The 27,208-nt window shown below is 43.2% G+C and overlaps 1 protein-coding gene across 2 annotated transcripts; it reads left to right on the top strand.

The window, feature by feature from the left end:
• The first annotated feature begins 1,013 nt into the window (after window positions 1-1,013).
• On the top strand, window positions 1,014-26,560 carry LOC112072801 (Y+L amino acid transporter 1). Of its 2 annotated transcripts, none has more exons than XM_070439937.1 (8): window positions 1,014-1,112; window positions 7,031-7,143; window positions 18,622-18,954; window positions 19,105-19,247; window positions 21,350-21,475; window positions 25,077-25,221; window positions 25,478-25,601; window positions 26,161-26,560. In XM_070439937.1, exons 3-8 carry the CDS (start codon window positions 18,647-18,649, stop codon window positions 26,371-26,373), a joined length of 1,059 nt encoding a protein of 352 aa, XP_070296038.1. In that variant the 5' UTR covers window positions 1,014-1,112; window positions 7,031-7,143; window positions 18,622-18,646; the 3' UTR covers window positions 26,374-26,560. The 2 variants fall into 2 exon arrangements, with proteins under 2 accessions (XP_070296038.1, XP_023995957.2); XM_024140189.2 differs by having other exon boundaries at window positions 18,503-18,954; window positions 26,161-26,559.
• The last annotated feature ends 648 nt before the right edge of the window (window positions 26,561-27,208 follow it).

Here is a 27,208-nt window from a genome sequence, read left to right as displayed (position 1 = left end):
GGTGGGAACTAGAACATGCTGTTGCACATGTCGATCCAGAGCATCCCTAACATGCTCAACGGATGACATGTCTGGTGAGTATGCAGGCCATGGAAGAACTGGGATATTTTCAGCTTCCAGGGATTGTGTACAAGTCCTTGCGACATGGGGCCGTGCATCATCATGCTGAAACATGAGTTGATGGTGGCAGATGAATGGCACGACAATAGGCCTCAGGATCTGGTCATGGTGTCTCTGTGCATTCAAATTGCCATTGATAAAATGCAATTGTGTTTGTTGTTCGTAGCTTATGCCTGCCCATACTATAACCCCACCGCCACCATGGAGCATTCTACTCGCGTTGACATCAGCAAACCGCTCGTCCACACAACGCCATACACGTGTCTGTGGTTGTGAGGCCGGTTGGACGTACTGCCAAATTCTCTAAAATGACGTTGGAGGCGGCTTATGGTAGAGAAATTAACAAACAATTCTCTGGCAACAGCTCTGGTGGACATTGCTGCAGTCAGCATGAAAATTGCATACTCCCTCAAAACTTGAGCCATCTGTGGCATTGTGTTGTGTGACAAAACTGCATATTTTAGAGTGGAGTGGCCTTTTATTGTCCCCAGCACAAAGTGCACCTGTGTAATGATCATGCAGTTTAATCAGTTTCTTGCTATGCCACATATGTAAGGTGGATGGATTATGTTGGCAAAGGAGAAATGCTCACTAACAGGGAAGTAAACAAATTTGTGCACAACATTTGAGAGAAATAAGCTTTTTGTGTGTATGGAAAATTTCTGAAATCTTTTATTTCAGCTCATGAAACATGAGAACAACACTTTACATGTTGCATTTATATTTTTGTTCAGTATAGTTAAAGGATTTCATCCTAACTAAACTCAACAACTGAGTTCAACCTGACTTTAGAAAGGAGGAGGATGAAGCATCTATTTTCATCACAGGGTATCGCATTAATAAAATACACATAAAATCACCACCTCCTCCAAGTGAAGGAGGAGCGAGGAAATGTAGTGATGACGAAGAGGCAGCCAGCAAAGATAATCAAACATCCAGCATTGAGTAAGCTTGCACATGGGTTTTCAGTCTCATTGAAAGAAGCTCTCAAGGTAAGGCTTTATCTAAGTATTTTGAGAGAAAATTAGATTTAGCTTCTTACCTACATTTTATTCACTTTCAGATGTTTGACTAGTCAGTTGTTTAGCTCAACTTGCTAGCTAGTGAAACGTAACTGGATTGAACTGCCACGCACATGCGGCAGTTCAGCATCATCAGCATGTGTCGTGGTTGGACAGGGTTTCAAACGTGGTTAGTAGCTAGTTAGATGAAACAATCTGGTACTTTCTGGGCATTTACTCGAACTACCTGGAAAATGGTTATCATTTGTACGTTTTGAGAGTTCTCTAGCTGCAAGTATTATTAAATGTAGATAGCTACCGACAAAAGATAGCTTTGCTAGCTTTAGCTACTGTAACTAGCTAGCTAACTTTTGCCATGACTACTAACGTTAGCAAAACAATACAGTTTACAGCAAATTATTTAGCTAACTTCAGCTCAACGGACTGGAGTCTGTGTGGCTAAAGCATAAAACAAAACAAAAAACGGTCTGGCTAAGTTATGCTTGTCAATTTTTACGCATGCCAGTTTGTGCGAATCTGTCCACGTTTGTTGCTTGACTGCCTAGTATGGTACTTTGAGGACGTGGGCTAAATGTATTGCACTTTGGATTGATGATGTGGGCAAACAAAAGTATATTCGTTTCTCTGGTAACGGAGGTTTTGCTTATAGACAGCGGATAGTTCCGATCTATTCACACGGCTTGATTGGCGGACTAAAATCCACTCCATGGCGAGTTTAGTCCGCTAAGGCTTAATGTGCATTCCCGACTAATGCACTCGTGAACCGGCGCGTACATAAAGTATCCTCCATTCAGACGGCAAAGGCCATAATTTCCCTCCTTAACTAAATATAATTGTGGGGAAAATATGCGTACTTAAATAATTAAACACAATTTTCCACCACCGTTTTCGTATTTTCGGACAATTTAGGATGTTACACACCGCGTTCAGACATGGGGTCCCAACATCCTAAATTGTCAGAAAATACACAAACGGTGGTGGAGAATTGTCATAAAGAATGTAGCCTGCGCATATTTTCAAAGTTTTTCTATCAAGAACATATGGTCAGTGATATCTGACTTTCAAGCAGGTAAAATTACTTCATGTGATCATGCTGTAATACACAATTCATTGGTAGCCTATATACAGCTTGAAACTAATGCTAACCCCCAAAAATCGTGTAACTGTTCCTTACAAGCCAGAATGTTTAATAACATTACCTTTAAACTTACTCTACCTGTTGTCCTTGTGGAAAACCTGGTCTCAGAGCAGTTCCTATTATTCTGTACCATTTACATTTACATTTAAGTCATTTAGCAGACGCTCTTATCCAGAGCGACTTACAAGTTGGTGCATTCACCTTATGATGTCCAGTGGAACAACCACTTTACAATAGTGCATCTAACAGGGTTTCCTTTATGAAAATGTGTCATTTTAATTTATCTGACATTGGAGAAATGTACCGAACCCATGTGCATCAGTGAAGTCTCCTCAGAGGAGGAAGTGGAAGACCATCCTCGGTGAATTTCATAACTTTAAAATGTTTCACAATTTTTAAAAACTTTTTTTGATTAAAACTATACAAAATATTAATGTCACCAAATAATTGATTAAAACACACTATTTTGCAATGGTCTACAGTAGCCTCAGCAGCAGTCTGTAGGGAAGCACTATGGTGTAGCCGGAGGACAGCTAGTTTCTGTCCTCCTGTATTTGGCATTTTCAGTGCGTGTTGCCTGAAAGGCAATGCACAAATATTTTTTTAAGGCTAGGGGAAGCTAATAATCCTCTGTGACCAAATCATGCTTTTTTAAATTAAATGCTGCTAGTCAAATGTCCAGTGCCACATTTTCATAAAGGAAACCCTGGTACAGAATAATACGAACTGCTTGGGCTCCCAAGTGGTGCAGCGGTCTAAGGCACTGCATCTCAGTGCAAGATGCGTCACTGCAGTCAATGGTTCAAAACACGGGTGTATCGCATTTGGGAGTCCCATAGGGCGGTGCAGAATTGGCCCAGCATCGCCCGGGTTTGGCCGGGGTAGGCCGTCATTGTAAATAAGAACTTGTTCTTAACTGACTTGCCTAGTTAAATAAAAATCTGTAATGACAAAAGTAGGCTGAACTAAATTACTACCGCCCCGTAGCACAAAAATCTGTAATGACAAAAGTAGGCTGAACTAAATGACTACCGCCCCGTAGCACTCACTTCTGTCATCATGAATAGAACCTGTTTGCATACTGCCCAAACAGGTGTACAGATGATGCAATCGCCATCACACTGCACACTGCCCTATCCCATCTGGACAAAAATAATACCAATGTAAGAATGCTGTTCATTGACTACAGCTCAGCATGCAACACCATTGTACTCTCCAAGCTCATCATCAAGCTGGAGGCCCTGGGTCTCAACCCCGCCCTGTGCAACTGGGTCCTGGACTCTGACAAAAAAAAAGTGTACCTTGTCGAGAAAGAAATGGTCCAAACAGACTCTGGGACAGTTGTGGAACGATGAATCCCAAATTCATACAACCAGTAGGCCTAGGTTACATAAAAAATAGTTATTCTGATGCAACAGATCAGAACAGTTAGCTTAAATTGTTGATAGCCTACTGCCTTAATAATGTTAAGAAATAGTTTGTGCGAATATGCATTTGGCTGCCGGACAATGAAAGAAATAGAACATGAAGGAGGCTACTGGTTTCAATTGCATATGAAAGTATGTGGACTCTTCCTAGAGCAGGCTAAACTGAGCAGTCGGGGGAGAGGGGCATTGGTCAGGGACCTAGAACCCGAGTTCCTCTGTGGAGATGGGAGAACCTTTCAGAAGGACAACCATCTCTGCAGCACTCCACCAATCAGACCTTTATGGTAGAGTGGCCAGACGGAAGMCACTCCTCAGTAAAAGGCACATGACAGCCCGCTTGGAGTTTGCCAAAAGGCAACTAAAGGACTCTGACCTTGAGAAACAAGATCCTCTGGTCTGATGAAACCAAGATTGAACTCTTTGCCCTGAATGTCAAGCTTCACGTCTAGAGGAATCCTGGCACCATCCCTACGGTGAAGCATGGTGGTGGCAGCATCATGCTGTGGGGAGGTTTTTCAACACCAGGGACTGGGGGACTAGTCAGGATTGAGGGAAAGATGAACGGAGCAAAGTACAGAGAGATCCTTGATGAAAAATAGCTCCAGAGCACTCAGGACCTCAGACTGGGGCAAAGGTTCACCTTCCAACAGTACAACAACCCTAGGCACACAGCCAAGACAATGCAGGAGTGGCTTCGGGACACGTCTCTGAATGTCCTTGAGTGGCCCAGCCAGAGGCCGGACTTGAACCTGATCTAACATCTCTGGAGAGACCTGAAAATAGCTGTGCAGTGACGCTCCCCATTCAACCTGACAGAGCTTGAGAGGATCTGCAGAGAAGAATGGTAGAAACTCCCCAAATACAGGTGTGCCAAGCTWGTAGCGTAATACCCMAAAAGACTCGAGGCTGTATTCGCTGCCAAAGGTGCTTCAACAAAGTACTGAGTAAAGTACACAGAGTACACAGTTTTGTAACTGTGATTTACGTTTTGTGTTTTGAATAAATTGGCAACAATTTCTAACACGGAACCCAAACCGGCTGCGCGCGTGCGCCRTCGTGCATACGTTTATTTTGTCCCCCTACACCATATGCGATCTCGACACGCAGGTTAAAATATCAAAACAAACTCTGAACCAATGACATTAATTTGGGGACAGGTCGAAAAGCATTAAASATTTATGGCAATTTAGCTAGTTAGCTTGCACTTGCTAGCTAATTTGTCCTGGGATATAAACATTAGGTTGTTATTTTACCTGAAATGCACAAGGTCCTCGACAATTAATCCACACATAAAAATGGTCAACCGAATCGTTTCTAGTCATCTCCTCCTTCCRGGTTTTTTCATTGTTTAACTTATATGGTGATTGGCATCTCMACTTTCATAGTATTACCACGACAACCGGCAATAGTTCGTCTTTCAATCACCCACGTGGGTATAACCAATGAGGAGATGGCACGTGGGTACCTACTTCTGTACCTGCTTCTATAAACCAATGAGGAGATGGGAGAGGCAGGACTTGCAGCGCGATCTGCGKCAGAAATAGGAATGACTTCTATTTTAGCCCTTGGCAACGCAGACGYTCGTTGGCGCGCGCAATAATTGAATAACATAGATTCCTAMATTTATTTTGCGACGCGMGCAGTGTAGTCGGGGTATAAAGCTGTTGTTGCTTTGTCATTATGGGGTATTGTGTGTAGAATATACAATTTTCATGGTATGGTTGGTTCAAAAGCTATTGACGAGAGTTTTATATTGGACTAACTTGACCTTGGTACTGAACCAAAAGTCGGGTAAACATTACTTTCCTCAGGATATTTTTCAAAAATTTAGAGCAGCTGAAGGACAAAGCGCAAAGACATTTAAGTCATTTAGCAGACGCTCTTATCCAGAGCGACTTACAAATTGGAAAGTTCATACATATTCATCCTGGTCCCCCCGTGGGGAATGAACCCACAACCCTGGCGTTGCAAGCGCCATGCTCTACCAACTGAGCCACACGGGACCAACGGGTAGARCCAGTTTAAATGTAATTTTATTAAACATTCTGGCCTAGTTTTAGGCTTTTTATATACCCATTTTAATTGTATATTACAGCCAGATTAATCAAACTATTGCATCACTTGCTACAAGCTGATGTTGACACAGGAGTGGAAAACCAATTCCCACATGGCATTCCTTGTGCTATGGCACTACTGATATGTTCTTGTTGATTCAGTGAGTAGTCTATGCTAGGAGTCATTCCTAGAACCCATATGCATGCAGTAGCCTAATGCTGTACTGCCAGGAATTCYGAATACTTTTTAATTGAGGGCAGTGTATTTCACAGAGCATAAAGGCAGACCATCAGACCAGATGCTGTTGGAATCTAATAAGCGTGTCTGCATGACTGGCGTCTCTCTGATTTCCTATTAATGGAGATGAGAGAGGAACTAGTAAAGGAGAAGAGGAAGCCTCTTCCTGAGAGGCTGTTTGTGTTCGTAACACCAGAGGCATTAAACACACAGGCTTTACAAACGGAGGTATTATAAATGCAAACACAGAGGCATTACAAACCCACAGAGAGAGGCGTTACGAACACAAACCGAGGCATTAAACACACAGGCTTTACAAACGGCGGTATTATAAATGCACACAAACGGTGGTATTACAAACACAAATGGAGAAAGGCATTAAACACTCAGTTATTATAAATACACACACGGAGGCATTACAAACACACAGACGCAGCAGGACCATTATGTTTGTTTGATAAGGGATTTCCTTGATAAGGGTAGCCTGGTCCCATAGTTGTTTGTGCTGGTGTAGACCGCAACCATAGGAGTCCATGTGATGTCCTACAATAAATGAAGCTTCTCTGTTCGTCGCTCAAGAACAGAGCTAAACGGAGACCGATGATGTTCTGGAGCAGGTAAATGTTCCCCCCTGCTGTTTGGAGGCCTTGCTCAGCTGTGTAGAATGTCCTAACTTGATGACACGGTTGATAAATGCAAAGCACATTTCCAGTGAAACCGAGCTCGTCTAAACTGAGTGTTTTAGGCCAGACATTTAGGGAAAGTTCTAAGAGAACAAATTTATTTTTCCTTGGATAAAAAATAAATTAGGCTATATCCTGCAGGTGCATGTTCAAGCTATAGTGCGCCATTACTGCATTGTAATAACCATCTATCTACCTTGAAATGCAAAGTGAGCGGGCTGTTCCACAGTCACTTTGCTATTCTAGTCGGTTAACAAACCAAACACAGCCATGGGAAATCCTCCCATAGCAACACCAGGTATTTGAACTAAGATTAAAAATTCACTCCTTGTTCTTTCTTTGTTCCAGAGTTCGAGTAAAGAACAGCGACTTGAATCTGAGACGAGTTGAGCTGGGCCTCTCCTCTACGTCATTTTATTTACACTTCAGAGAGCGGAGAAGAAGGGATTAACATCAGTGAGGTGAGTGTTCCAATAACAAAAGCCTTGTTCTGTATTCTAAGGCACCCACTACTTTGTTCCAGTAGCCAGGCACAATGCCTGTTAGTGGGAAAACAGTCTGTCACTAGACCTTGCTGTAGCGTTCACCAGCACCACTCCACTGTATCTGCTGGTTCTAAGGYCTAAAGAAAAGACAGATATGCCAAAGCTGGTCTGCTCATTTTATATTCAGAACCACATTCCTATAAAGCTTTGAGAGGATGTTGTGTTAAATACTGTGATGTTAATATGGCTCCAGGTTCATCTGCCTCACCTAAAGCCCATTCTGGTGGGAAGCTGCTTTAGACCACCAGGTGCTAACAGTCAGTATCTGGATAACATGTGACATGCTTGATAACGTATGTGATATCAACAGAGGTATATTTTCTGGGTGATTTAAATATTGACTGGCTTTCATCAGGCTGCTCACTCAAGAGCTTCAAACTAACTAGTGCCTGCATCCTGGTTCAGGTTCAGCCAACCTACTGTACCAGGGTAGTTACAAACAGCACAGGAATGAAATCATCAACATGTATTGAATGCATCTTTACTAATGCTGCAGAAATKAACTTGGTATTGTAGCCATATCTAGGAAAACCAAAGTTCCCAAGGCTGGGCCTAATAGGTCATACAATACATTTTGTAGTGATTCCCATGTTGATGCAAAGAATATTTGTTAGTGTGTAATGAGAAGCAACCAGACGCTGCACTTGACACATTTTATGAAATTGCTTATCGGAGTTACTAATTAAGAAAATGACTAAAACTGTTCAATCCCTGCGGATTGATGAGGAATTGAACATTTTTATTGTTGAGAGGGATGAGGCAGAAGGTCTGGCTGCACAACCGATGGGCAAAGTACTGCAAATTGAGAAATCATGCGACTAAACTGAATTAAAAATAAGAAATTTTACACTATGAAACAAAGAAATTATATTAAAAAGCTTTGGTGCACCTTAAATGAAATTTTGGGCAAAAAGGCAAACTCCGGTCCATCATTCATTGAATCAGATGGCTCGTTCATCACAAAACCCACTGATTTTGCCAGCTACTTTAATTATTTTTTTAATTGGCAAGATTAGCAAACTTGGGCATGACATGCCAGCAACAAACGCTGATACTACACATCCATGTATATCTGACTAAATTATGAAGGACAATCAAGCCACCGGGGTCTGACAACTTAGATAAAGTTACTGAGGATAATACCGAACGATATTGCCACTCCTATTTGCCATATCTTCAATTTTAAGCATACTAGAAAGTGTGTGCCTCAGGCCTGGAGGGAAGCAAACCTTATTCCCCTACCTAAGAATAGTAAAGCCCCTCTGGTCGGCTATTTGAGCCATTAATCAGCCTGTTACCAACCCTCAGTAAACTTTGGGGAAAAATTGTGTTTGACCAGATACAATGCTATTTTATAGTAAACAAATTGACCACAGACCTTCAGCACATTTATAGGGAAGGACATTCAACAAGCACAGCACTTACACAATTGACTGTAGGACCTGCTAATTGACTTATTGGCAGGTCCTACTTATTGGCAGGTCCCTGAGAGAAATTTATAAAAAAATTATTGTGTGTGGGGGCTGTTTTGTTGGACTCTAGTGCGGCCTTTGACATTATTGACCATAGTCTGCTGCTGGCAAAACATATGTATTATGGCTTTACACCCCCTGCTATATTGTGGATAAAGAGTTACCTGYCTAACAGAACATAGAGGGTGTTTTTTAATGGAAGCCTCTCCAACATAATCCAGGCAGAATCAGGAATTCCCCAGGGCAGCTGTTTAGGCCACTTACATTTTTCAATCTTTACTAACGACATGCCACTGTCCTTGAGTAAAGTCAGTGTGTCTATGTATGCGGTTGACACAACACCACATTACACGTCAGCTACTACAGCGAGTGAAATGACTGCAACACTTAACAAAGAGCTGCAGTTAGTTTCAGAATGGGTGGCAAGGAATACATTTGTCCTAAATATTTCAGAAACTAAAAGCATTGTATTTGGGACAATTCACTAAACCCTATACCTCAACTAAATCCTTGTAATAAATAATATGGAAATTGAGCAAGTTGAGGTGACTAAACTACTTGGTGTAACCCTAGATTGTAAACTGTCATGGTCAAAATCCTATTGATACAACGGTAGCTAAGATGTGGACATGTCTGTCCATAATAAAGCGCTACTCTGCCTTCTTAACAACACTATCAACTAGAGGTCGACCAATTATGATTTTTCAACGCCGATACCGATACAGATTATTGGAGGACCAAAAAAAGCCGATGACGATTTTTATTTGTTTGTATAATGACAATTACAACAATACTGAATGAACACTTATTTTAACTTAATATAATACATCCATAAAATCAATTTAGCCTCAAATAAATAATGAAACATGTTCAATTTGGTTMAAATAATGCAAAARCAAAGTGTTGGAGAAGAAAGTAAAAGTGCAATATGTGCCATGTAARAAAGCTAACGTTTMAGTTCCTTGCTCAGAACATGAGAACATATGAAAGCTGGTGGTTCCTTTTAAYATGAGTCTTCAATATTCCCAGGTAAGAAGTTTTAGGTTGTAGTTATTATAGGAATTATAGGACTATTTCTCTCTATACCATTTGTATTTCATATACCTTTGACTATTGGATATTCTTATTGCCAGTTTAACAGTATAGCTTCCATCCCTCTCCTCGCTCCTACCTGGGCTCGAACCAGGAACACAACGACAACAGCCACCCTCGAAGCAGCGTTACCCATGCAGAGCAAGGGGAATAACTACTCAAAGTCTCAGAGCGAGTGAYGTTTGAAACGCTWTTAGCGTGCACCCCGCTAACTAGCTAGCCATTTCACATCGGTTACACCAGCCTAATCTCGGGAGTTGATAGGCTTGAAGCACAGCGAAGAGCTTCTGGCAAAACGCAGGAAAGTGCTGTTTGAATGAATGCTTACGAGCCTACTGCTGCCTACCACTGCTCAGTCAGACTGCTCTATCAAATCATAGACTTAGTTATAACATAATAACACACAGAAATACGAGCCTTAGGTCAATATAGTCGAATCCGGAAACTATCATCTCGAAAACAAGACGTTTATTCTTTCAGTGAAATACGGAACCGTTCCGTATTTTATCTAACGGGTGGCACCCATAAGTCTAAATATTCCTGTTACATTGCACAATCTTCAATGTTATGTCATAATTACGTAAAATTCTGGCAAATTAGGCGGCCCAAACTGTTGCATATACACTGACTCGGCGTGCAATGAACGCAAGAGAAGTGACACAATTTCACCYGGTTAATATTGCCTGCTAACCTGGATTTCTTTTAGCTAAATATGCAGGTTTAAAAAATATATACTTCTGTGTATTGATTTTAAGAAAGGYATTGATGTTTATGGTTAGGTACACATTGGAGCAACGATACGCACCGCATCGATTATATGCAACGCAGGACACGCTAGATAAACTAGTAATATCATCAACCATGTGTAGTTAACTAGTGATGATGATTTATTGATTGTTTTTTATAAGATTAATGCTAGCTAGCAACTTACCTTGGCTTCTACTGCATTCGCGTAACAGGCAGGCTCCTCGTGGAGTCCAATGTAATCAGGTGGTTCGAGCGTTGGACTAGTTAACTGTAAGGTTGCAAGATTGAATCGCCCGAGCTGACAAGGTAAAAATCTGTCRTTCTGCCCCTGAACGAGGTAGTTAACCCACCGTTCCTAGGCCGTCATTGAAAATAAGAATGTGTTCTTAACTGACTTGCCTAGTTAAATAAAGCCGATTTCCGATTGTTATGAAAACTTGAAATCGGCCCTAATTAATCGGCCATTCCGATTAATCGGTCAACCTCTACTATCAACAAGGCAGGTCCTACAGGCCCTAGTTGTCACACCTGGACTACTGTTCAGTCATGTGGTCAGGTGCCACAAAGAGGGACTTAGGAAAATTGCAGTTGCCTCAAAAAAGGGCAGCACACTAATAATATGCATGTCAATCTCTCCAGGCTCAAAGTGGAGGAGAGATTGACTTCATCACTAGTTGTATTTGTGAGAGGTATTGACATGTTCAATGCACAGAGTTAGTCTGTTTTTGAACTATTGGCACATCGCTCAGACACGCATGCATGCCCCACAAGACATGCCACCAGAGATCTCTTCACAGTCCCCAAGTCCAGAACAGACTACGGGAGGAGCACAGTACTACGTAGTCATGACTACATGGAACTCTATTCCACATCAAGTAGCTCATGCAAGCAGTAAAATTAGATAAAAAATGCACCGTACMGCAGGGACTGTGACGCAACACAAACAGTCACATAGATGCATTCAAACACACGATATAATACGCACTATACACACATGTACACATGGATTTTGTTGTAGTAGAGTCCTGAGGTCACACACTTAATGTGTTGTGAAATCTGTTGTGAACTTATTGTAATATCTTAAATTGTATAACTGCCTTAATTTTGCTGGACCCCAGGAAAAGTAGCTGCTATCTTGGCTAATGGGGATCCATAATACATACAAATACCCAGAATGCATAATGATTGAACTCCTCCTCCGYTGCTGCTGCTTGTGGCGCAGACAGACTGTAGACTTCATACATGATACCTGTAGAGTTGCAAAGGGTCAGAAATTTTCCATGGGAAGTTAAGCCCGGAAATGTTGCTTAAATTCATCAAAAAAAGTTAACTTTTTTTGTGGGATACACATAAGCCAATTCTAGGCCTTGTGGCATATTTTGGTTAAACTATCCCCAATTCAATGGAATTGCAACCTTTTACATGCACAGTGCMTTCTTCCATCACATGTACAGCTGATTCTCAAGATCTTGCACACTAATGAGATGCTATTGAGCCCACACTACTACACTGTCTGAGTCAAGTACTACATGCTTTCTGGTAAGTTACTGGGTGGGGTGACTATATTTTATGACATACATTATTTCTTTTATTAACTAGTAAATAGTAGCCTACCGCGGTGGGTTTAAATCATTTAACTTGTTAACAAGTTATGCTAGTTTGTTTTTGCTACCATGAGGGTTTTAGCTTGCTTGAGCCTGCTGAGTGTTAATTCACCTGTTTCCATACATGTTTCATTTWAAAAAAAATCTTACAAAGGAGATGTTTAATCTAACTGCTTACCTATTTACAGTTGAAGTCGGAAGTTTACATACACCTTAGCCAAATATATTTAAACTCAGATTTTTACAATTCCTGACATTTAATCCTAGTAAAAACTCCCTGTCTTAGGTCAGTTGGGATCACCACTTTATTTTAAGAATGTGAAATGTCAGAATAATAGTAGAGAGAATGATTTATTTCAGCTTTAATTTCTTTCATCACATTTCCAGTGGGTCAGATGTTTGCATACACTCAATTAGAATTGGGTAGCATTGCTTTTAAATTGTTTACATTGGGTCAAACTTTCGGGTAGCCTTCCACAAGCTTCCCAGAATAAGTTGGGTGAGTTTTGTCCCATTCCTCCTGGCAGAGCTGGTGTAACTGAGTCAGGTTTGTAGGCCTCCTTACTCGCAACTGATGCCTTTTCAGTTCTGCCCACAAAATTGTCTATAGGAATTTTGAGGTCAGGGCTTTGTGGCCACTCCAATACCTTGACTTTGTTGTCCTTAAGCCATTTTGCCACAACTTTGGAAGTATGCTTGGGGTCATTGTCCATTTGAAGACCCATTTAATGATTTAATCATTTGCAGTTATGTCTACTTATGATAAGGAAAGGTTTCTGTTTCTGTCTCCATATGGTAAATAAACTCAACCAAGCTTTAACTTCCTGACTGATGTCTTGAGATGTTGCTTCAATATATCCACATAATTTTCCTCCTTCATGAAGCCATCTATTTTGTGAAGTGCACCAGTCCTCCTGCAGCAAAGCACCCCACAACATGATGCTCGAACCCCGTGCTTCACAGTTGGGATGGTGTTCTTCGGCTTGCAAGCCTCCCCTTTTTCCTCCAAACATAACGATGGTCATTATGGCAAACAGTTCTATTTTTGTTTCATCAGACTAGAGGACATTCTCCAAAAAGTACAATCTTTGTCCAATGTGCAGTCTGGCTTTTTTTATGGCGGTTTTGGAGCAGTGGCTTCTTCCTTGCTGAGCGGCCTTCCAGGTTATGTCGATATAGGACTAGTTTTACTGTGGATATACATACTTTTGTACCTGTTCCTCCAGGATCTTCACAAGGTCTTGCTGCTGTTCTGGATTGACTTGCATTTTTTGCACCAAAACACATTAATCTCTAGGAGACAGAACGCGTCTCCTTTCTGAGCGGTATGACGGCTGTGTTGTCCCATGGTGTTTATACTTGCATACTATTGTTTGTACTGATGAACGTGGTACCTTCAGGTGTTTGGAAATTGCTCCCAAGGATGAACCAGACTTGTGGAGGTCCACCTTTTTTTTCTGAGGTCTTAGCTGATTTCTTTAGATTTTCCCATAATGTCAAGCAAACTCAGGCTTGCAATACATCGACAGGTACACCTCAAATGATGTCAATTAGCCTCGGCAGAAGCTTCTAAAGCCATGACATCATTTTCTGGATTTTTCCAAGCTGTTTAAAGGCACAGTCAACTTAGTGTATGTAAACTTCTGACCCACTGGAATTGTGAAATAATCTGTCTGTAAACAAACAATTTGTTGGAACAATTACTTGTCATGCACCGAGTAGATGTCCTAACCGACTTATCATATCTATAGTTTGTGAACTTGAAAAACTAGTTTTAATGACTCSAACCCAAGTGTTTGTAAACTTCTGACTACAACTGTATCTGTACATGGAATTGTATTTGGGTATATATATTTTTTTCTTATCTTTCGAGGAAAATGCAACAGGCACTGATGTGTGGAGACATTTCACTGCAGCTAATGTAGAAGGAAAAGCTGTGTACATTTGCAAATACTGTGCCAAATCATATGTGAAGAATGCAACAAAGATGCAGAATCATCTGGCCATGTGCACAAGCAACCTCTGACAAAAGTCCTTCTACTTCTATTCGAGGTGAAAATGATGAATCCAACCCTTATCATTAGCAACAGCTCATGGTCTTCCTGGAATCAAGTTTTTTTTTTTTTTTTTACTCAATGGAGGATTGTAGTCGGAGAAATACTGATGAATGTCTTGCTCGAGCTGTGTATGTAACTGGTTCACCTCTGATGCTCACAGGCAGTGTGTATTGGAAGAGATTTCTGAATGTTCTAAGCCCAACATGCACCCCTCCAAACAGACCCGCTTTATCTATTAATTTTCTGGATATAGAGTTCAAGTGAAGGTCAAGCAAATCATAGAGAAAGCAAACTATTGCAGTCATCTCTGAGTGGTCAAATGTTTGTGGGCAAGGAATAATTAACTACATCTCCATGACCTTGGACCACAGACGGTATTTGCACTGGTGACAGGCAATGCTGCGAACAATGCAGAGAACATGAAGGCTGCTTGGTCTAAAGTGGAATTATCTGCATTGAATCTGCTCCTCAAGGACATCATGGCACTGAAAACAATGGATACACTCAACAAGAGAGCCAAGGAAACTGTTAGGTATGTGAAGAGTCATCAAGTTATASCAGCAATCTACCTCACYAAGCAAAGTGAGAAGAATAAGAGCACCACATTGAAGMTGCCCAGTAAAACCTGTTGGGGTGGTGTTGTCATCATGTTTGACAGTCTCCTGGAGGGGAAGGAGTCTCTCCAAGAAATGGCCGTATCTCAGTCTGCCAATATGGACAGCCCCATCAAGAGGTTCCTCCTGGATGATTTTGGGAGAGAGTGGTAAGCAGCCTGCAACTCCTGCTACAGGTTTTAGTAGCCATTGCGCGGATTGAGGGAGACAATGCCATCCTGTCTCATGTTCAGACTCCGCTTGCAGATGTAAGCGAGGAAATCAGTGCCGATATATTTCAGAACTGCAGTTTCTTCTGCTTGGAGCAACAGTGAAGTGGGCAGCACAGTTCTGMAATATATCAAAAAGCGGGAAGACTTCTGCCTGAAGCCCATACACGCCGCAGCGTACATGTTGGACCCCAAGTATGCTGGCAAGAGCATCCTGTTTGGTGCAGAGATCAACAAGGCCTATCCCTACCGTGTCTCGTCACCTTAGCATGGAAGAGGGCCAGGTTCTTGGCAGTCTGGCGGAGTACACTTCCAAGCAAGGGCTTTGGGATGGAGATGCAATATGGCAGTCGTGCCAACATATCTCATCAGCCACCTGGTGGAAGGGACTTTGTGGATCTGAGGCTCTTTCCCCTGTTGCCTCCATCATCCTCCAAATCCCACCAACATCAGCCGCCTCAGAGCGCAACTGGTCCTTGTTTGGGAACAYGCACACGGAAGCACGCAACAGGCTGACTGACCAATACAAGGGTTGAAAAATTGGTGGCCATCTGGGCAAATCTGAGTCTTTTTGAGCCTGACAACGAGCCATCCTCAACAAGGTTGGGATGTGACAGGGAAGATGAGGCTTCATAGTCTGATGTTCAAGAGGTGGACATTGAGGAGGTCCAGGGAGAAGAGGAGGAAGACAACTAAAGCTTTAGTTTCTAGACTATCATTTTACAGATGTTGAAAACGTTTTTGGGAGATGTGATGGATTCAATATTCCCTTTTGTTGTTCAGTGACATCATCCCATGTGAAGAGTCAACTCATTTAATTCAAGTTCAATTTGTAACTAAATAGTTTTTTTTTTTAATTTCTATGGAAGGATTTAATCATTTGCAATTATGTCTACTTATGATAAGGTAAAAGGTTTCTGTTTCTGTTTCTGTCTCCATATGGTAAATAAACTCAACCAAAAAAGAAACGTCCTCTCACTGTCAACTGTGTTTATTTTCAGCAAACTTAACGTGTAAATATTTGTATGAACATAAGATTCAACAACCTGAGACATAAACTGAACAAGTTCCACAGACATGTGACTAACAGAAATKGAATAATGTGTCCCTGAACAAAGGGGGGTCAAAATCAAAAGTAMCAGTCAGTATMTGGTGTGGCCACCAGCTGCATTAAGTACTGCAGGTGCTTCTCCTCCTCATGGACTGCACCAGATTTGCCAGTTCTTGCTGTGAGATGTTACCCCACTCTTCCACCAAGGCACCTGCAAATTGGGGGGGAATGGCCCTAGCCCTCACCCTCCGATCCAACAGGTCCCAGACGTGCTCAATGGGAGTGAGATACGGGCTCTTCGCTGGCCCATGGCAGGAACACGACATTTCTTGTCTTGCAGGAAATCACGCACAGAACGAGCAGTATGGCTGGTGGCATTGTCATGCTGGAGGGTCATGTCAGGATGAGCCTGCAGGAAGGGTACCACATGAGGGAGGAGGATGTCTTTCCTGTAACGCACAGCGTTGAGATTGCCTGCAATGACGACAAGCTCAGTCCGATGATGCTGTGACACACCTCCCCAGACCATGACAGACCCTCCACCTCCAAATCGATCCCGCTCCAGAGTACAGATGTCGGTGTAACGCTCATTCCTTTGACGATAAACGCGAATCCAACCATCACCCCCGGTGAGACAAAACTGTGACGAGTCAGTGAAGAGCACTTTTTGTCAGTCCTGTCTGGTCCTGCGACGTTGGGTTTCTTCCCATAGGTGGCGTTGTTGCCGGTGATGTCTGGTGAGGACCTGCCTTACAACAGGCCTACAAGCCATTAGTCCAGCCTCTGTCCGCAATAGGCTGAGAGTCTGAGCACTGATGGAGGGATTGTGCGTTCCTGGTGTAACTCGGGCAGTTGTTCTTGCCATCCTGTCCCGCAGGTGTGATGTTCGGATTTATCGATCCTGTGCAGGTGTTACACGTGGACTGCCACTGCGAGGACGATCAGCTGTCCGTCCTGTCTCCCTGTAGCGCTGTCTTAGGCGTCTCACAGTACGGACATTGCAATTTATTCCCCTGGCCACATCTGCAGTCCTCATGCCTCCTTGCAGCATGCCTAAGGCACGTTCACGCAGATGAGCAGGGACCTTGGGCATCTTTCTTTTGGTGTTTTTCAGAGTCACTAGAAAGGCCTCTTTGGTGTCCTAAGTTTTCATAACTTTGACCTTAATTGCCTACCGTTTGTAAGATGTTAGTATCTTAACGACCGTTCCACAGGTGTATGTTCATTGATTATGGTTCATTGAACAAGCATGGGAAACAGTGTTTAAACCCTTTACAATGAAGATCTGTGAAGTTATTTGGATTTTTACGAGTGTCTTTTAAAAACAGGGTCCTGAAAAAGGGATGTTTTTTTTGTTGCTGAGTTTTAATCCAATGCAAAAAACATCTACATTTTAAATTGTATTAATTTGCATATATTTCTGTTAATTCTCACAGAAAGTTTCCACCTCTGAATACAGTAATCCCTCGTTTATCGCGGGGGTTACGTTCCGAAAATGACCCGCGATAAGTGAAATCCGCGAAATAGAAAACTTTTTTTTTTTTTACAATTAGCAACTATTACATGTATACAAATACAGTGACTCACGTGTACCGTTTCGCGACATTATGGGTTTAAGGATGTTCGAAATTACAAGATAATTTGGCCAACTTAATGTAAATTTGCCAAGCTGTTTTATGTACGTACACATAACGCACGAGACGACAAAAATATAGCACAATTCGTAGATGTTTTGATACAAGAAGCGGAGTGAGTTTTTAGCGAATCAGAATGCAGAGCACAATGCACCAAAAAAAAAAAAATGCATTATGAAAATCGCGAAATAGCGAATCCCGATAAGTGAACCGAGTGCGAGGGATCACTGATATTCCCCAAAATGTGCAACCCTAGTGATCTGAGATATCTACTGCAGCCCTGATCTCCACATACAACACCCGTTCTGCCAGTCACATTCTGTTAAAGGTCCCCAAAGCACACACATCCCTGGGTCTCTCCTCTTTTCATTTCGCTGCAGCTAGCAACCGGCAGCGAGCTGCAACAAACACTCTTACTGACAGTTGTGCTGCTTTGCGTAGGTATTGTTGTCTAACCTTCTTTCCTTTTGCTGTTGTCTGTGCCCAATAATTTTGAACATTTTTTGCTGCTACCATGTTGGCCTCTCTTTATGTAGTGTTGTCTCTTGTCGTGATGTATGTTTTTGTCCTATATTTTGAATCCCCGTCCCCGCAGGAGGCCTTTTTGTAGGCCGTCATTGTAAATAAGAATTTGTTGTTAAMTRWWYAKTTATCACCTACATGTGTAGGTTTAGCTAGGTATTCCAGTGTCTATCTAATACAATCAGTWGTTGCCTGAAGCCTAACAGTTTCGCATCGCATGTTATATTGTCTTGCCTCCTGCGCTAACATTGTACTGTCTTAATTTCCCTACAGCCTTGTTGTTGTCTTTAAAATCAGCTGGACACATGATGACCATCCGTTGAGAGCGTAAAACATCGTGGCCTTGCTTGGTGACGTGCTGCTCCCTCCTCTGTCCTTGTCCCTGTCTCCAGCCCTGCCCCCACCCGAACCATCACCATGGCGATTAAGAAAGATGCCGACACCTTGTCGACTGGCTCCATGCGTTTGAAGCAGGAGATCTCCCTGCTCCATGGAGTCTGCCTCATCGTGGGCAACATGATCGGCTCGGGCATCTTCGTGTCTCCCAAAGGGGTTCTCCTCTACACGGGATCCTTCGGCCTGTCACTGGTGGTGTGGGCCATCGGYGGGGTCTTCTCCGTGTTCGGGGCTCTGTGCTACGCCGAGCTGGGAACCACCATCCACAAGTCTGGGGCCAGTTACGCATATATCCTGGAGTCCTTTGGAGGCTTTCTGGCTTTTATTAGGTCAGGTCGCCCTCATTCCACTTGTATATTTTTATATAGGTTTCTCTCATTGAGATAATCTATTACATGGAAAGTGATTTGAGCAACTATAAGTTCTATACAAATCCTTATTTTTATTCTCAATTTTAATTTGTTGTTTTTAATTATCAGGCTGTGGACGTCCCTGATGATCGTGGAGCCAGCCTGCCAGGCTGTCATAGCCCTCACCTTCTCCAACTACCTGGTGCAGCCCTTCTACCCCACCTGCACAGCCCCCTACGATGCTGTGAGACTCATAGCAGCAGCCATCATCGGTAAGATGAGCTGAGCTCACTACTTTTCCTCCCTCTGCCTGTTTTGAAATACGGAGATACTACCTGAACTTGTCCAATAAGAACACAGATTTACGTTCTCTGTTGCAAAATGTTTTTCTACTTGGTGCTACTGAACTCAACCCAGAAGTTTGATATCACTACTCTGTTTATTTTGATGTCTGTCCTAATGCTTACATGCCTTGCAGGTGCACCTGTGAAGTGCACCTGTGTGTTTACTTAGTTGTTGCTTTCATATCCTGTGTCATCTCTGTGRTTGCCAGGGGGGATATAAATGTGCGTGTGTTTGTGTTCAGTTGGAGACGCTCAAGGTCCGATATATGAGTTTGTCTGACAAACATGGAGAAAGCTCAGAGAAGGTATTCTGTTGAGTCAGGCAGATGGAACAGAACAAACCAAAGCAGCCTGACGTGGCGTTTAGTTGAATCCCCTCAGGAATTCGGCCATATTGTCAGTGCTCTTTCTCTCTATGGGCACTGGGGAGACATTCACATTCAAACGCGGTCCTTCCTTCATCAATGATGTGTGAGTAAAAGAGAAGTGATTCTCTGGTAAGTGTAAGAGGCTGAGGTCTATGCTGAGGCAACCTCCTATTATAGTGAACTGCAAACCTGCTTTTTTGTATTTATCCTTTGTGTTTTAGGGAAATATAGTTGCTATACTAAAGGTTAGAATTAGTTTTGGGGACTTTGAGTGTATATTGTAATGGTATATGCTAGGCATTGGTGACAGGTTTCAGAGAAKGCCTGAGTATAACAGTACCCTATATGTCAAAGGATATTGTACATAAATGYCACAGGCCATAACAACAGCAGGATTGTCTTGCCATGGAAGCATTTGGTTGTCGTGTGAAACCATTGTAGAAATTCTCCCTGAAGCATAAAAACGCTGACCAGCGACATTCGGTCCTTGTTCAAACTCTTGATTAATTACCGATGTAACTATTCACACGCACAACCGGTAATCTCTCGATCATAGTACACTGTAGGCCACAGGAGGCTGCTGAGGGGAGGACGGCGCAAATGGAATGGTATCAAAACGCCTGGAAACCATGACGTGTTTCATACCATTTCATCCATTACCACCAGACCGTCCTGCCCAATGAAGGTACCACCAACCTCCTGTGCTGTAAGCCGTCTTAACATGAGTCAAATATGTGTCATAAGATCAGCCTCTCTTCACAKCGAATTTGCAAATGTTCTGTTTACACTATCCTTCCATTAACCTTGGATGTGGTGTRGCCACATTCCTGCCTCGTGTGTGCATGCAGCTATTAACATACCACAGTATWGAACAGGGGTATTCAACTCTGACCCTACGAGGTCCGGAGCCTGCTGGTTTTCTGGTCTACCTGATGATAATTAATTACCCWCACCTGGTGACCCAGGTCTAAATCAGTCCCTGATTTAGYGGGAAACAATGACGTTTGAGAAACCCTAGACCAACAGAATAAGGATAGCTATTCAAAACTTGAAAATACAGTAAGAGGCTTCAGGTTTATTTTCCTTTCTGGCATGACCGTGCAAATCCATACACCTCTCCACTGGGACCAGGGTACATACCAGTGGGGAGGAAATTGAGTCAAATCACTCTCTCTGCCTGCAGGTGCACACTGTCCTGCTGTTATTTGATGCGGATTACTTTACATGATGGAGAGAGGCCTGTCCTCCTGGACTGTAATGTTATCAACTCTAGTGGTGGATAGAGATGGGTTTATCAGACACTCTATCTGGAATCATTCCTAAGCCATTAGCCTTATCAGACTTGTACTCTGCTTTATTGGTAGCATTTGTAGTTCTACTAACTAGGCTGGCTTTATCAGGTCTGAATCTCTATCCATTTGTAGTTCCACTACTACTGGCTGGCTTTATCAGTCTGAATCTCTATCCATTACTAACTAGGCTGGCTTTATCAGGTCTGAATCTCTATCCATTTGTAGTTCCATTAGCTTGGTGAGTCAGCAAGTTGTTGTACTCATGGCTAACTGATTTTTAACCAGGATTACCAAGGTCAATTTCAGTTCAGGTCTTCTCTATACCTGAGGACTCTGCTGTCAAACACACAGTGATCTCTCGTCCTCCTAGGTCTCCTGACGTGTGTGAACTGTATGAAGGTGAAGTGGGGGGCCATTCTCCAGGTGGTCTCTACAGTAGCGAAGGTCCTGGCTCTCATCGTCATCATCATCGCTGGGATGGTCAAGCTGGGACAAGGTATGTTCCCTGGGGATGCACCAGTGTAACCATGATAATGTCCTGATGCATTGTCAAGATGGACTTGCTAATCGGTCAAATGGGTGTGCCATATTGCTAACCGGTCATCTGGCACAGTAAAGAGAATAGTACCACTGGAAAATAGCTAGGCTGTATAGCCCAATTTTCTATTTCAGTGATAATGCCCGAGAAGCCGGTGTTTGGAGGATATATTGTCGCTAGTGATTTTGGGCAATACGATATCTGATATTTTCCTTTCCAAAAACAAAACGATACCGGGGTTGGGGGTTGCAAACTTTCAATAAATTCCCTGGTTTTCCAGAAGTCCTGGTCAGAGAATTCTGGATGTCCTGCTTATTCTGGGAAATCTCCAACCAGGACTTCGGGAAAACCAGGGAATTTATTGAAAGTTCCCAGAATTTTGCAACCCTACCGATTTAAAAAATAATAATATATATACTGCTCAAAAAAATAAAGGAAACACTTAAACAACACAATGTAACTCCAATCACACTTCTGTGAAATCAAACTGTCCAATTAGGAAGCAACACTGATTGACAATAGATTTCACATGCTGTTGTGCAAATGGAATAGACAAAAGGTGAAAATTATAGGCAATTAGCAAGACCACCCCCCAAAAAGGAGTGATTCTGCAGGTGGTGACCACAGACCACTTCTCAGTTCCTATGCTTCCTGGCGGATGTTTTGGTCACTTTTGAATGCTGGCGGTGCTCTCACTCTAGTGGTAGCATGAGACGGAGTCTACAACCACACAAGTGCTCAGTAGTGCAGTTCATCCAGGATGGCACATCAATGCGAGCTGTGGCAAAAAGGTTTGCTGTGTCTGTCAGCGTAGTGTCCAGAGCATGGAGGCGCTACCAGAGACAGGCCAGTACATCAGGAGACGTGGAGGAGGAGGGCAACAACCAGCAGCAGGACTGCTACCTCGCCTTTGTGCCAGGAGGTGCACTGCCAGCGCCCTGCAAAATGACCTCCAGCAGGCCACAAATTTGCATGTGTCTGCTCAAACGGTCAGAAACAGACTCCATGAGGGTGGTATGAGGGCCCGACGTCCACAGGTGGGGGTTGTGCTTACAGCCCAGCACCGTGCAGGACGTTTGGCATTTGCCAGAGAACACCAAGATTGCAAATTCGCCACTGCGCCCTGTGCTCTTCACAGATGAAAGCAGGTTCACACTGAGCACAGTGTGACAGAGTCTGGAGACGCCGTGGAGAACGTTCTGCTCCTGCAACATCCTCCAGCATGACCGGTTTGGCGGTGGGTCAGTCATGGTGTGGGGTGGCATTTCTTTGTGGGGCCGCACAGCCCTCCATGTGCTCGCCAGAGGTAGCCTGACTGCCAAGGTACCGAGATGAGATCCTCAGACCCCTTGTGAGACCATATGCTGACACATGCACATTTGTGGCCTGCTGGAGGTCATTTTGCAGGGCTCTGGCAGTGCACCTCCTTGCACAAAGGCGGAGGTAGTGGTCCTGCTGCTGGGTTGTTGCCCTCCTACGGCCTCCTCCACGTCTCCCGATGTACTGGCTGTCTCCTGGTAGCGCCTCCATGCTCTGGACACTACGCTGCAGACACAGCAAACCTTTTTGCCACAGCTGCATTGATTTGCCATCCTGGATGAACTGCACTACCTGAGCCACTTGTGTGGGTTGTAGACTCCGTCTCATGCTACCACTAGAGTGAGAGCACCGCCAGCATTCAAAATGACCAAAACATCAGCCAGGAAGCATAGGAACTGAGAAGTGGTCTGTGTCACCACCTGCAGAATCACTCCTTTTTTGGGGGTGTCTTGCTAAAGCCTATAATTTCCACCTTTGTCTATTCCATTTGCACAACAGCATGTGAAATTTATTGTCAATCAGTGTTGCTTCCTAAGTGGACAGTTTGATTTCATAGAAGTGTGATTGACTTGGAGTTACATTGTGGTGTTTAAGTGTTCCCTTTATTTTTTTGAGCAGTGATTATATATATATATATATTTTTTTTTTTAAATTGCAGCATTTTAAGCATTCTAGTACAGTTAACTATTTAACACACACACGGACGCAGCGGTCTAAGGCACTGCATCTCAGTGCAAGAGGCGTCACTACAGTCCCTGGTTCGAATCCATCAAGATAATTCCATTATCTTGGCATTTAATGGATTTCGCCTTTTGAGTTGTCTCTCTAAAATATTCTTACTCTTTCAAATTACTTGTTGACTGCTCCACCCACACAGCAGACATTGTGGGCTAGGTTAGGAATGCTGTTGCACTTGTAGCGCAAAATCTTTCATGGCGTCATTACATCTACCTACGTTATATAGGTATGCACGTCAGCTTTGACATGGGTTTTGCACATCGGCGTTAAACTAGACATCGGGCTGATGTTGGCATTTTTAGCTAATATCGTCCGATTCAGATAAGTTCACCGATATATCGTGCATCCCTAATTGTCACGGGTGTTAGGCCCAAGATKAAGTCCAGTGCCGGCGAACCGTGCCAATATCCTCCAAACACCGGCTTTAAGGGCATTACCGCTTTTATACAACAGGTTACCACTATATTCAAATAATTATTGACATATTTTCATTAAAAAATTGTTTTGAGAAATGTATTCATGCCATTTCATCCTTCCATAAGATATAGTCTCGACACAAATGTAGGGTTGCTAACCAAGCCGGCTGGTCGTTCGTTCTATTGGTTCGGTTGCCAGAAACGTGACCCAGTCGTCTTTTTGTTCTGAATCTATGGACGCGAACCAGTTGTTCGTTCCATTGCCATACTGGCTGGCAACATTCTTATCGCTTGCTAGCTAGCCAACTATGGCTAACTTATTCACGTCAAACAGTGCAGACAGAATAACAGTAGCTGCATTTGTTTAAGCTGTTAGTGACATTTTATTTGGATACATAACAATGAGCTAATGAGACGAGATTTCGCCTGGCATAGAAAATGTTCTCTCTCGTCAGGACACTGTTGTTCAGAGGAGCTAGCCAACAACACAGCTAACTCTTAACTTCAAACTGAAGCTGGAAAGACTGCAAACCAGCTGCACCTTTTTTCAATTGACATTTCTTTGTGTATATATCCATAAAAATGATGCCAGCTGATTCATGATTTCGACTGGTTGAGAAATGGTGCCTGCCTCGCTCTCTCTCTCTCGTCCCRACCCCTACACGTTCATTACTATGGGACAGTTGGCGATCGAATTTGAATATTGAAACAATGTTGGAGAGACAGACAGTAAGGTTTATACAAATCTCTGCTGTTAAACTAAATGTTAGTCTAAAATAAAGAGAATGTCTRGAGGATTTTTATAGTGAAGATCAGGTTTATAACTTCCCTACCTGGGCTGATGAGACATTGGATTGTACAGTCAGATGGAACAGAGTAAATGGGCTGTTTAATGTTATAGATTGGTGGTAACTTGTGGAATAGACACTGGCTGGAATGCGCTTTTAACCAATCAGGATTTTATATATATATACACACACACACACACACACACACACACACACACACACACAACTCATTAAACAACCGTATATCCAATTAATGACTATAATTCACCGTTACCCCCTCTCCTCTGTATACTTCAGGCCAGACGCAGAACTTTGAGGATTCGTTTAAGGGTTCTAAAGTGAACCCTGGGGACATGGCCCTGGCTCTGTACGCTGCGCTCTACTCCTATTCCGGCTGGGACACACTCAACTTCATCACCGAGGAGATTAAGAACCCGGAGAGGTGAGGCAGTCTCTCCCCTCCTCCCATGATGTTCTTCAAAATACACAATGGAAAATGGCCCAAGTTGCTGGCTCCACCATCCCTGCAAAACCTCGTCATTCCTCGACTGTCTTTGTCTGACTGGTGGTGGAATATAGACAAGGAGCATAAGCCTGGCCCTGCCCGTCTGGTTCCTCTCAAGGTTTCTCTCCCCACAAAGTTTGTCCTTGTTGTTTTTGTATAGGGTTCTAGCCATTTCTTTATCGATTCCTTCCAGGAACCTTCCGTTGGCCATAGGGATCTCAATGCCCATCGTCACGGTGATCTACATCCTGACTAACGTTGCCTACTACACCGTGATGAATGCTGAAACCGTGCTGGCCAGTGAGGCTGTGGCTGTGGTGAGTTTATGTGAGGTTATGGATGAGTTGGCAACTGCCATGTAAAGTCAATCATGATCAAGAATGAAAAGGTTTTCTCACTTCAAAGGACTGCTTATAGATACACACACACACACACACACACAATGGTTAAACCATATGCAGGTCACGAGGTAGGTCTTATTGACAGCATCTGTTCAGTGTAGCTAATTGACCAGCTGCTGTTGTGTCCTCTGGTTCCTCTGAGGCTCCATCTGTACCAGATACACAAGTCCCTAGTGAGGCTAGATGACATGATAACCAGGTTAAGGAAGTCATCTAGTTGATGAGGTTGGCTTGTACACAGGACAATGATGCTCATGTAATTACAGAAGGTCCTGAGTAAGGGAGCGTTGACAGTAGCTAGCAGAGATGGGGTCAATTCCATTGCAATTCAGGAAGTAAACTGAAAATCCCTTTTCCTATTTTCTCCATGGAAAGACAATGAATTGCTGAATGGACTGAATTGAAATGGAAATTCAACTCTGGTTGTTGTATACAAATCTCAGATGAGAACCTATGCTCTGCTGTTCCTCTTCAGACGTTTGCTGATGAGATGCTGGGCTGGGCTCGGTGGCTGATCCCCCTGTCAGTGGCCATCTCCTGTTACGGAGGACTCAACTCCTCCATCATCGCTGCCTCCAGGCTGTTCTTCGTGGGCTCCAGGGAGGGTCATTTACCCAACGTCCTCTGCATGATCCACGTCAAGCGCTACACTCCCATCCCAGCCCTGCTCTTCAACGTAAGTGAATGATGACTGAAGTGTCACACATTGATGGATGGGTAGTGTGATGTTACATGTAGTTTTCGAATACTTCTCTCGTGTAAATCTCCTGTTCAGGTTCTATCCTGCTAGTCTGAACGTGTACGGACATTACTAATGTGTTTTCCACCCGGGAGCAGCGGCTCCGTGACTACACATAATCAACCATGGGTCCTCCCTGCAAAGTCCATGGCCAATGTGTGTCCTGCAGGGCGGCATGTCTCTGATCTAGGATCAGATTGGTGAAGTGTGTTCTGTGTCCTGCAGGGCGGCATGTCTCTGATCTAGGATCAGATTGAAGTGTGTTCTGTGTCCTGCAGGGCGGCATGTCTCTGATCTAGGATCAGATTGAAGTGTGGCCTCAGGGCTGCATGTATGATCTAGGATCAGATTGAAGTGTGTTCTGTGTTCTCCTTGCAGGGCTGGCAATGTCTTCTGAATCTAGGATCAGATTGAAGTTTGTTCTGGTCCTGCAGAGGCTTGCATGTCTCTGATCTAGGTTTCAGATTGAAGTGTGTTCTGTTCTCCTGCAGTGGCGCATCGTCTCCTGATCTAGGATCAATTGAAGTGTGTTAAAACGTGTCCTGCAGCGGGGCATGTCTCTGATCTACTGTGTGTGAAGACGTGTTTTCCAGCTATCAATACTGCAGCTTTTACTACTGTTTCATCGGTCTCTCCATCGCCAGCAGATCTACCTCCGGGTCAAAAGCCCGGACATGCACCGGCCCATCAGGTAAAGGTGTTAATATTTTTGTAAGGTGACTTCGGAATGGACAATGAAGTTATACATCATATTATACCCCTTTTCAATTAATATAACATCTTC

The sequence above is a fragment of the Salvelinus sp. IW2-2015 genome, unplaced genomic scaffold (genome assembly GCF_002910315.2).
Source record: "Salvelinus sp. IW2-2015 unplaced genomic scaffold, ASM291031v2 Un_scaffold2046, whole genome shotgun sequence".
Classification (NCBI taxonomy): Eukaryota; Metazoa; Chordata; class Actinopteri; order Salmoniformes; family Salmonidae; genus Salvelinus; species Salvelinus sp. IW2-2015.
The sequence above is the reverse complement of the archived record's forward strand: the minus strand, read 5'-3'. Positions and strand labels throughout refer to the sequence as shown.